This window comes from Rhinopithecus bieti, unplaced genomic scaffold (genome assembly GCF_001698545.2).
Source record: "Rhinopithecus bieti isolate Rb0 unplaced genomic scaffold, ASM169854v2 scaffold_3062, whole genome shotgun sequence".
Classification (NCBI taxonomy): domain Eukaryota; kingdom Metazoa; phylum Chordata; class Mammalia; order Primates; family Cercopithecidae; genus Rhinopithecus; species Rhinopithecus bieti.
In genome coordinates this window covers 3422110-3434184 of record NW_016804432.1, presented here as the reverse complement: position 1 = coordinate 3434184, position 12075 = coordinate 3422110, and the positions used below count along the sequence as shown (strand labels likewise).

The following is a 12075-nucleotide window of genomic DNA, read 5'->3' as shown; positions in this document are numbered from 1 at the left end:
AAAAAAAAAAGAACTTTCAAGTATACCTTCTAGGCATTTTCTTCGTGTCTTTCAACATTAAAGTACTGAGAGAGTTGGGCTTGGCAGTGTGTTCCTGTAGTCCCTGTTACTCAGAATGATGACGCAGGAGGATCACTTGCCCAGAGTTCGAGTCTAGCGTGGACTAGTAAGTCCCTCATCTCTTAAAAGCAAAACAAAACAGAATAATATAGTGGAAGTACATTTTGCTTTAAGAAATCCAAATATTCTCAAAAACCCAGATGTAGTAAACAATATTTCACAAAAGTTTCTTTGCTTTGTAAAATCCCTCCCATTTTATTGGTTCCCTTGCACCTTTGCTCTTCCACTTTTTTTCCATCCCAATTTCCAAATCAGTTCCTTCTCATTGTATATCTAGGTTTTTGTGAAACCATAAGGGTTTTCATGCCTTATAATTTCTTGCCCCTTTAAGTCTCCCATACACACTTGGGAGATTAATTCAATAATCCTTTTGCCAGCTTCTTCCGTACTTCAAGAATCTCTGTGAATGGTGTATTCCTGGATGAATCAAGTTTATAGTTTTATTCTGTTCAATATCCTAGTATAATGACTTCTTTGGAAATATTTTCCCAACAAGTCATTAAGTCACTGAGGTCTTTATTTAATTTTAATGTAAATTTCCACTGGCGATGAAGTCCAAGTTTTTCTTTGTAGGAGGCCTCGTTTTGAGACAATGAAGAAATTTGAGGCAATGTGGTATTCCATAGAGTGGTTGTGGCTGTCTCATTCTTGCAATACACACACACACACACACACACACACAACTAGGAAATCTATTGTAGTTGTCTTTAAGTCTGGCTTTGATCTGAATCGGAATTCTATGTGTTGCTTAATAGTATGCTTAGGGCTTGTTTAAGAGTAAGGACAGTTACTTCACTTATTAAATTTAGTGTTTATGCATTATTTTCATCGGCTTAAACACCAGAACTTTAGGACTGTGAAAATACAGGCTAGGTACTTGAGGATAAGCAGTGAATAAAACAAAAATCCCTTCTAGTGCCATAGAATTTACTGAGGGGACACAGATAATTCACAAATAAATATGTAACATATTGGTTAGTGTTAAGTGCTGTGAATAAAAGCATGTAAGAGGGTAGCGTGAACAAGGATGTGTAGTGGGATGGATGCAGTTTCAGATAACATGGTTAAGGAAGCCTTTTGATTAGGTGACATTCCTAGAAGATAATTTTGCCTTGTTGAAGATTTTTTAATAGACATCTTTGGGTATTTTGTGAATTGTTAATTAATGAGTATTCTATTTAGTAAATTTACCACAGAGAGCAAGCTTTATAAGCTTAATCCAAAAGCTTGAAAATAGATATTTATTAAAAATTGGAATGATATAAGTGACATGTTTTCTTAGCTTTACACAAACCTTAGAAAAGATAATTGCAACTTTTATAGAACTATTTTTGTATTCATAAATGGATATTCGTTTGCTTTCCTCAGCATTCTTATTTCCTGCTGAGTCCCTAGGCTCTTAGCAACTAATACTGGAGTTTTGCATAGTTTTCTTGCCTCAAGTCTCACTCCTCCATGCCATCTCTTACTATATCAGGAGATTGACTTTTCCAAAACAATCTCTTTGCCATCTTGTTCCCCTCATTAGGAACCTCCACTAGTGTCCTATTGCCAGTCCAGTTGAGTCTTAGCACCTCTTGCTTGGCATTTAAAATCTTCCAGTCAGTTTTTTGTTACTTATATAACTTTTACAAGCATAAAGAGAACCCTTTAGTTCTGTACAAAGGAAAGGAATTTATGTGCAGTGTATTTTGTGCAATATTGCAAACATTTGTTTAAACAATAAATCATCAATGGTGCTAAAATTAGGTGAAAATATGATGAGAAACATGGTATTTTACGTAGTCTAAGATATGTAAATACTGTGTCACTAGGTTTTCCTACTATAAGGATATTGTGTTTCTTGTTGAAGTTAAGTATTTGAACAATTAATACCTGTTAATATTTGAACCTATTAATATTGAATATTGAATAAATTATTTGAACAATTAATACTTATTAATTTCAGCAAGAAACACAGTATCTTTATAGTGGGGAAACCTAGTGACATGGCCTAACCAAATGATGCATTAAGTTAACATTACTGGAAATGAGACATGTTAATATCATGTGCTTCTAGATGTAATGCACTGAGAAAGATGCAACATCACTTCTGTGGAATTACTCCCAAAATATATAACCTGAACTTAATCATGAGGAAACATCTACAAACCCAAACTGAGGGGCATTCTATGAAATAACTGACCACTGTTTTTCAAAACTGTCATGGTCATGAAAGTTAAAGATACACTAAGGAAATGCCTATTTTTAAAGAAGACACAAGGCAGCTCAATGCAGGGTGTGATCCTCAAGTTGATTCTGGTCCAGAAAAGAGGACATTAGTAGGACAATTGGAAGTATTTGAATAAGGTCTGTAGATTAGTTTATTGTATTGTGTCAGTGTTGGTTGCTTGGTTTTGATAGTTGGACTGTAGCTACATAAGATGTTGATATTTGGGGATGTGAGATGAAGGAAAATTCTTGTACTGTCTTTGTAACTTTTTTGTAAGTCAAATTATTTCAAAATGAAAAGTTAAAAAGGTAAAGTGTTTTAATACTCAACTCATTGTGTTAATGAGTGAATAAATGAAGGAAAAGTTTAGATAAAGAATTTCATAGGTTCTTATTTGCCAAGGTTATCAGATTTTATTCATGCCTCTGTAATTAATTTATTTTCCCTTTCTTCAACAGCATGCCATGATGATGTAGTTAAGATTGTGAATCTAGCTTGCAAATACAACCTTTGTATCATACCAATTGGTGGTAGGTATTGTGCATTTTGAATTTTGATATGTAAATTTCTTCTATTTAAAATATTTGTATTTAAAATATTTGCATCACCCTACTGAAAACAAACCTTATTGTAATTGTGATGTGGTTATTCTAAAAAATTGGTCAATGATGCTCTTTTGTGTTCTAAGTAGAATTCCTTAAACTGTTTGAGACATGATATACCTTAGTTCATGGCTTTTTCCTCTATGGGTCCTAGTTGAAGCTGTGATTTAATGCCTGAATAAGAAAATGTTTCTGCTTTAGTAGTTACTTTTTAACCTGTATATTTGTGGAGATAATTTTCTTTTCTTTTTTCTTTTTTTTTTTTTTTTTTTGAGACGGAGTCTTGCTCTGCCACCCAGGCTGGAGTGCAGTGGCCGAATCTCAGCTCACTGCAAGCTCCGCCTCCCGGGTTTACGCCATTCTCCTGCCTCAGCCTCCCGAGTAGCTGGGACTACAGGCGCCCGCCTCGTCGCCCAGCTAGTTTTTTGTATTAAGTAGAGACAGGGTTTCACCGTATTAGCCAGGATGGTCTCAATCTCCTGACCTCGTGATCTGCCCGTCTCGGCCTCCCAAAGTGCTGGGATTACAGGCTTGAGCCACCGCGCCCGGCCTGATAATTTTCTTTTTCAAAAGCTAAATGTAAATATGTCCTATATAAACCTTTGAGATTAGCATAGGAATGGTGATGAGACTGCCAACAATTCCAGAAGCTCCATATTCCCTCTTCAGCTGATGCTTTCTGTTGAATTCATGCAAAAAAGGCACTAAAATGCCATTTATTATGAAATATTTTTCTAATTCCAAATGACTGTGACAAGCAAATAGTAGTTACTGATCACAGGCATCACGTTTTTAACCGACACTTAATGATCTCACTTTGTAAAGTTACGCTGAACCTTACAGATTAACACCCCCTGTACTTCTTGTGGAAGGTGACTTTCACATGTTTTCTTTCATGCAGAGCTTATGGAAGTATCAGTCAAGAATTTATTCTGATATATGATGATTTAGATCTGGTTAAGAACAGAGAACATTGTATTGTTCTTTAATGGTATCAAGAAAGCATTTTTCCTTTGACAGTAAATGTTAAGACAACAGTATATTTAAATACTTCTATGTATTTTCTATATTAAAATCACCTTTTCACCAAAACATCTAAATTTGTTTTAAAACCTCATAATCTAGACATTTTAAACTTGTTTCTATTCTAATTTATTAAAGCTTTTTTGTATAAGAATATAAGATTATTTTAAATGATAAATGAATCTCATAATTGTGGTAGGAAGTAATGATGTCTCTAGTTGTATGGGATGGGTCTTTTTTTCTTTTAAGCTCCCTCTCCTCAGTAATTATCAGCTTAGAACTTTTCTAATCATGTTTTTGGAGTTCCACAAATTGCTAGGGGCTTCACTTGAGTGTGGCATGTCCAGGGGATGGAGCCATAGCCCATTGCTTTCAGTTTCATAATATTGCTTCATTTTGGCACTCAGCATAAAATAAAGGTGAGTTTGCTTTTAGTGTGTGAGCATTGGCAAATTGTATTTTGCAAAGTATTAATAGGTATCACTTTTCTAGTGTTCCTATCTGTGTACTTGATATGAGGGATTTGCCCTAGAAATATAGCTAAAAACAGAATATTTAAACATAAAAGTTGTTGTTTCCTATTTTGGCAGGAGGAACAAGTGTTTCATATGGCCTGATGTGTCCTGCAGATGAGACAAGAACAATTATTTCTTTGGACACTTCACAAATGGTATTTAATAATTTGAGATATATTTAAAACATTGTCTTTATTGGCTCCACCTTAATTGTCATTAAAAAAGAATCTAGCCACCGGGCACTGTGGCTCACACTTGTAATCCCAGCACTTGGGGAGGCTGAGGTGGGTGGATCACTTGAGGTCGGGAGTTTGAGACCAGCCAGACCAACATAGCAAAATGTCATCTCTACTAAAAATACAAAAATTAACCGAGTGTGGTGACGTGTGCCTGTAATCCCAGCTACTTGGGAGGCTGAGACATGAGACTTGCTTGAAACCGGGAGGCGGAGGTTGCAGTGAGCCAAGATCACACCACTGCACTCCAGCCTGGGCGACAAAGAAAAAAGAATCTAATATCCATTTTGTTTTAAGTGTTATTTCATTATTACATTTTACCCTTATATTCAGTTATCCAAAAGATAGGTTTACTTTTATCCTCAGGTATGTGTCTTCATGCTATTTTACCAAATTTGAATTTTTTTTCGAACGCCTAAGTAGAGAGAATAGTGTACCCATTTTCTAGATAAATAGTTATTAACATTTTGTCATACTTTCTTTATCTTTCTTTTTTTTCTAGTAGTTTTAGAGCAAATTCTGATACAGTGCTACTTTACACATAATTATTTCTGTATAATCTCGTTTAAAAAGGACATTTTCTCACATAACTATTATATCACTCCTGGCAAAATCAAAAGTAATTCTTTATGTTATTTAGTAGTTAGTCTACATTCAATTTTCAATATAAAAAATGTCTATTTTATAGTTCATTTGTTCAAATGGGGATCCAGACAAGGCTCACATTAGCTTTCCATTGTGGCTCTTAAGTCTCACTTTATGTAAAAGCCTCCTCTTACTCCCTGTTTTCTTTCTTTTGAATATTATAGACTTTTGAAGAAACAAGTTTATTTGTGATATAGAATGTCATATTTTGAATTTATCTGTTGCTGCTTCTTGTCATTTAACTCTTTGTCTAAGCCCTGTATGTCCACTAAATAGAACTTCCGTATAAAGTCTAGTTAGATTCAGGCATTGCCTTTTGTTTTGTTTTGTTTTTACAGCAAGAATCCCTCATAGATGGTAATGTGCTTTTTAAAAAGTGTCACATAACATCAATAGAGGTGTGTAATAGCTGATTGTCCCACTTTTAGTGATGCTAAAATTGATCAAGTTCAGATGGTGAGCACTTCTTTTATTGTAAAGTTCCCCATTAACCTTTCTCCTTATCCCAGATTTTAAGAAAAGGCAATTTATTTCCTCAGATGATAGCTGCAGAATAGCTTATTCTGGAATGTTAACATGGATTTGGTAGTGTATATGGGATGTAATAGGGTAGCCTATGTTTTCTTTAAGTTTTTCTGTGAGTGCCTGTGAAGTTTTTTTCTGCTGCTTTTAATTTCCTTTTTCTACCAAAAGATATGTTTGAACTCTTGGTAGCTGCAAGGTATATAGTTAGAATGAGTATGTAATTGCCTCAAGAACCAGTCTGTTAGGGGAGAAGATGTATACATAAGGTACCATCAGATTAAAAATTCTTTGTCTTTTCATTCTGCAATTTAATAATACTGTCTTTTGTTTAGCTGCCAAAGGACCAAAAACCTGATTATACCATAGTTGTATCGAAGTTACTGTTGTCAGCCGGGCGCGGTGGCTCACGCCTGTAATCCCAGCACTTTGGGAGGGTGAGGTGGGCAGATCATCTGAGGCCAGAAGTTCTAGACCAGCCTGGCCAATGTGGTGAAATCCTTTCCCTACTAAAAATACAAAAATTAGCCAGGCATGGTGGCACGTGCCTGTAATCCCAGCCACTCGGGAGGCTGAGGCAGGAGAATTGCTTGACCCAGGAGGCAGAGGTTGCAGTGAGCCAAGATCATGTCACTGCACTCCAGCCTGAGTGACAGAGCAAGACTCTGTCTCAAAAAAGAAAGAAAGAAAGAAAGAAGTTACTATTGTCTTATAGTGAGAGTATAATTATGAGTTTTATGTAACATAAAACTAAAAGTGCATTCACATACATCATCTTATTTAATGTTTTTCACAACCCTATGAATTAAGCAGTGCAGTTATTCATATGTGTTCAGATTTGGAATGTAGGTAGCAACTGCTGTTTTTGTATTGTCTGTTGTGCTCTTTTCTTTTTGTTATTAAGTAGATTTATCTATGTTAGTTATTGCCGTGAAATTGAGCATATGAAAGTCGAAAGAAAGCTTCCCTGGGATCCAGAAGAAGGTTCTGTATGTTACCCGATTGCTCAGCCAGATAGAAAGGGGAAAGAAGTCTGCTCTTAATAGTAGAAAATAATTCATGAAAATTCATATATATGTAAAAGTTAGGTCAAATAAGAATGTCAGATAACATTTTTTATTGGCAGTCATACATTTGGTAAGTTGAGCCAGATGAAATTTAGTTCCTTCTTTTGAGCCCAAGGCAGGGATATGCTTTGTTTTGTACATGGGATCTCTGGCCCTGTTTTGAATTAAAAACAAAGCAGTGATGCCATCTGCTATATTTAAATGTCTTTGCAGATTTTTTTTTCTAATCTTATGGTCATATTCTGATATTCTTCAATTAGATAATGATTGCTACGTTAACATAGTGCAGATAGTATTTGCACAATGCCAGGACCTGTATATGCTGTTTTTTTACATGGAGTATCTCATTTAATTATTGTAGGCAACACTTTATGTATTATTGCTATTTACATTTTACGAATGAGGAAACAATAAATATTTAAACAGTTAAATAATTTGCCTAAGGTAAGAGAAGGAGTTTAATTTAAATTAACATCTGAATAAAGACAGAGTCTATGTTTTAAGCCAACCCCTGCATAATATACTGCCTTTGTTACTATGTCATCATGTTGTATAGTTTGGGATAAGTGGACTTCGTTTCCAGTGTGAGTGGTTGAGGGGAACCCTTCTTGCTTAATCACTGTCTTATCACTTGTTGCTTTGAATTAGGAAGTTATATTTCCTGAGAAAATATTAGTAGTTCATGGAGATCAGATTTCTTTCTTCCTTTACAACAGAATCGAATTCTCTGGGTTGATGAGAACAATTTGACAGCTCATGTAGAGGCTGGCATAACAGGACAAGAGTTGGAAAGACAGGTAAGTTATTTCTTTTTCTTATTTTTTTTTTTAAATCAACATACTCTAATATCAATTCTGATGCTATTTCTTTAATGAAAGTTTTCGAAACTGTATCCCCTCTATGAATGAAATACCTTTTGTGATACATTCATTCACTCAATGAATTTGTTTAGTTTCTATTATGGGCCAAGCATTGAGCTAGATTCCAAGGACATGATAGTGAATAAGGCATTGTCTCCTACCCTCAGGTAGCTTAGATTAGGACAGAAAGTTTGAAAAATAATTATTCAGAGTGAATATTGCTATGTGGATGCTAAGTGAAGGGTATTATGGATCATCAGATGGGGCTAGTTGGGCATGAGTTGTGCAAAGAAGGTATCACATAGAACCTGGCATTTATTATTATTATTTTTTAATACTGAGTCAGTGGCAAAGGACACAGCATTTAAAATGAGACTTCAGAATGAGTCTGAGTTAGCAAAAAAGGAGCGTACAATCCAGAGGAAGGAGCATATATGCAGAGCTTCTCAGGGTGACTGTTGCTTTTTTTTTTTTTTTTGGCTTTTTTTTTTTGAGATAGAGTCTCGCTCTGTCGCCCAGGCTGGAGTGCAGTGACGCGATCTCCGTTCACTGCAAGCTCCTCCTCCCGGGTTCACGCCATTCTCCTGCCTCAGCCTCCCGAGTAACTGGAACTCCAGGCGCCCACCACCATGCCTGGCTAATTTTTTGTATTTTTAGTAGAGACGGAGTTTCACCGTGTTAGCCAGGATGGTCTCGATCTCCTTACCTCATGATCCTCCCACCTCTGCCTCCCAAAGTGTTGGGATTACAGGCGTGAGCCACTGCACCCGGCCGGCTGTTGCTTTTGAGGGACTGCAGATAGCTGAATATGGCTGAAGGCTAGTGTGTGTATGGGAGAACACGTCTTCTTGGTATTTGTATATTGGGTGGGAGTGGGTACAGTAGTGGTAAAGGATCAAGCCAGGAAGACATGAGGAGTTCAGATCATAAAAGGCCTTATAAAGCACCTGTTAGAAGTCTGAACTTCACGTTTTTACTTGTGTTGTTCTGGCTGCTGTGTGGTGAAATGGGTGGTCTATGTAAGGGTGGACTAAGAGACTGCAACAGTAATTTAGGCAAGAGCTGATAGTGACCTGAAGTAGTAGAAATGGAACAAAATGGAACAGTTTGAACATGGAATTCTAGGATGTTGGTGATATATTTCATCAGCTGGGTAAATATTGGTATTCATTGAACTTTTCAGTGCACAATTTCATTGACAACTACTCATTTCATAAATTCATGAGATTCTTGAAGTTCTTATAGTACTTTTTTGGGATCCTAATGAATTTTTGGAAAACTTTAGGTTTCCTTCATAGATTCTAAGCAGGTAATAGTGAAAATAAATTGGTTCCTTCAACTTCCTCAAACATAATCAAGGTAACAATAACTCAGCTTTTGTAAGCAAAAATTAGAAGGTTCCATTTGTTAGTGATGTACTGACCATTTTGTTCAACTTGGGCTATAGAGACCCCTCTCCCCCAAACCTCTAATAGGAAGAGATGTGATGTGATTGTTGATCTTATTTTGTTGTTGTTTTCTTTTCTTTCTTGAAAAGTTGATTGACGTTGGTCTTCTCCTGACCATTTCTGGATGATAGGCTTTGAAAAAAAATTATTAAGCTCTTTATTTTTTATTTAATGCAGTAAGATGCGGATAACTGGAATAAAATTGAACTTATTTGTTGAGAGTGTTAAAGATCCTCAGTAAATTAGGATTTTATATCAGATAAATAGATTTATCAATTATTACAGTTTATAATGAACTTCAGTGGACAGAATAATAGTATTTAATGAAAAAACCTCTAAAACGTCCTGTATCAGTATTCCATTACACTTGAATGAGGCATTATCAGCACAGCATTTTTTTTTTATAACAAAGAATGGCCTTTTATGTCACCAATTTTGTATCTTTATTATAGCATTTGATGTAGTATTTTAACCTTTCCAAGTTTTCTTTTTTTTTTAAAGGTTAGAATTAAAATTCAAGGAACATATTTCCTTGAAATTTAAATGACATTTTCTCAGAACTTCTGATATTTTACCTACTAGTTCATTTCCCTAAATGCCAATATAGAACTTACTTTTTTGCCTCCAGTAGGCTATAACGTAGTTCCTACAGCTATTTCGATCCCAGTTAAAGTTCTTCGTCATTAAACTTCTGTGTCCTTCAGATTCTACTTCAGTTGAGGTAACCAGTTTAAAACATCCTGCCTTTTCTTTCTGCAAGCTTAAAATGACACCAGTACAGTAGTTGGGTAGCACAGATTTTAATTGCTTTAACTTGTAAATCACATTGATGTTAACATGATAAAATTTAATGGAAGCTGCTAACATGTCAATTATGGGTTTGGAGAATTTTTTCTAGGTTTATTAAATATTTGGCTACTTTATTTTATTAGTTAACGTCTGAGTCAAGTGTTTTTTCTGCTTAGGGACAGCATCACTAATAACCTCACATTATCTTTTTTTGTTTCTAATAGCTATTAGCTCTCACTGCAAACCTCAAATATAGCTCTTAGCTGTGTGACCTTGGGCAAGTTACTCACCTTTAAGCCTCAGTTTCTTTACCTATAAAGTGGGGATCATAATTCCTACTTTAGGGTTTTTCGTCAAGATGAAATAAGTTAATAATGTGAACTCCTTAGAACTTTGATTCATTCCACTAATTTTATTGAGCACTATTTGTTTCATTCAGGCTGACTTTAAATATTCTTTTATGTGCTATAGACTCCAAAATTTATATTATCATCCTAGACTTCTTTCCTGAACTGATATAGCCACTTGCCTAATTGATATCTCCACCTGTATGTTTACAGACATTTCAAACTCCACATTTTAAAACTGAATTTTAAAGGAAAATTTTGCAATCTTGCCTCCAAAATGTGTCTGTTCTGTAGCATTCTTCTCTTCAGGAGATGGAATTCAATTCCTTAGGCAGCTTGGGCCACAATCTTTGAAGTCATAGATTTTTGTTTTATGTTGCTTTATAATAGCTTGAGATATAATTATCATCTAATATGTACAATTTAATGTGTACAATTGGATGCGTTTTGACACATGAATATAACCATGAAACCATCATCACAATCAATATAATGAGCATATCCACCAACCCCAAGTTTTCCTCTTGCTCGTTTATAATCCTTCCCCACTCCCACCTACAACCCTTAAGCAACCCCCCAGCAATCACTGATTTGCTTTCTGTCACTGTAGATTTGTTTAAATTCCCTACAATTTTAATAAAGTGGAATCCTACAACATGTGTGGGAGGGGGGTCTGGCTTCTGTCACTAGGCATAATTATTTTGAAATTCAGCCATATTGTTGCATTTATCAGTAGTTCATTTCTTTTTATTGCTCAGCAGTATTCCATTGTATAGATATGCCACTGTTTTGTTTATACATTCACCTGTTGATGAACACTTGGATTATTTCTAGTTTTGGACTATTACAAATAAAGCTGCTATGAACATTCATGTGCAGGTTTTTGTGTAGACATATACTTTCATTTCCTTTTGGTAAGTAACTGGAAATTGAGTGAATAGATCAAAATGGTAGATATATATTTACCTTTTTGGGAAACTATGAAGTTTTTTCCCAGAGTGATTATATCATTTATATTTCCACCTGCACTGTGTAAGAGTTCCAGTTTCTCCATATCTTTGCCAATACTTTGTATCATTAGTCTTTTTAATTTTAGTCTAAACTTTAGTAGATGCATAGTAGTATCTCATTGTAGGTTTGTTTTGTTTTTTTTATTTTGAGACAGAGTCTCACCCTGCTGCCCGAGCTGGAGTGCAGTGGCACGATCATGGCTCACTGCAGCCTTGACCTCCCTGGGCTTAGGCAATCCTCCCACTTCAACTTCCTGAGTAACTGAGACCACAGGCAAATGCCACCATGCCTGGCTACTTTTTATATTTTTTTGTAGAGATGGAATTTTTTGCCATGTTACCCAGGCTGGTCCCAAACTCCTGGGCTCAAGTGTTCTGCCCACCTTGGCCTCCCAAAGTGTTGGGGTTATAGGCACGGGCCCCTGTGTCTGGCCTCATTATAGTTTTAATTTGTATTTCTCTAATCACTAGTGATGTTGAACATCTTTTCATGTGCTTATTTGCCATCCATATGCCTTTATTGGTGAAGTTCTCCTTAAATTATTTGCCCAATTTTAAGATTGGGTTGTTTTCTTACTATTGAGTTTTGGAATTCTTTATTTATTCTGGGAATAAGTCTTTTTTCAGATATATGCTTTGCAAATATTTTCTCTCAGTCTGTGGTTTCTCCATTTTCTTA

At 35.5% G+C, this 12075-nt stretch overlaps 1 protein-coding gene across 1 annotated transcript in view; it reads left to right on the top strand.

Annotated features, from left to right (window-relative positions):
- AGPS (alkylglycerone phosphate synthase) overlaps window positions 1-12075 on the top strand; it is a 160781-nt gene that overhangs the window by 51396 nt on the left and 97310 nt on the right. The window contains 3 exon segments of the mRNA XM_017868293.1: window positions 2791-2862; window positions 4548-4627; window positions 7659-7739. Coding sequence (XP_017723782.1) covers window positions 2791-2862; window positions 4548-4627; window positions 7659-7739 — 233 coding nt within the window.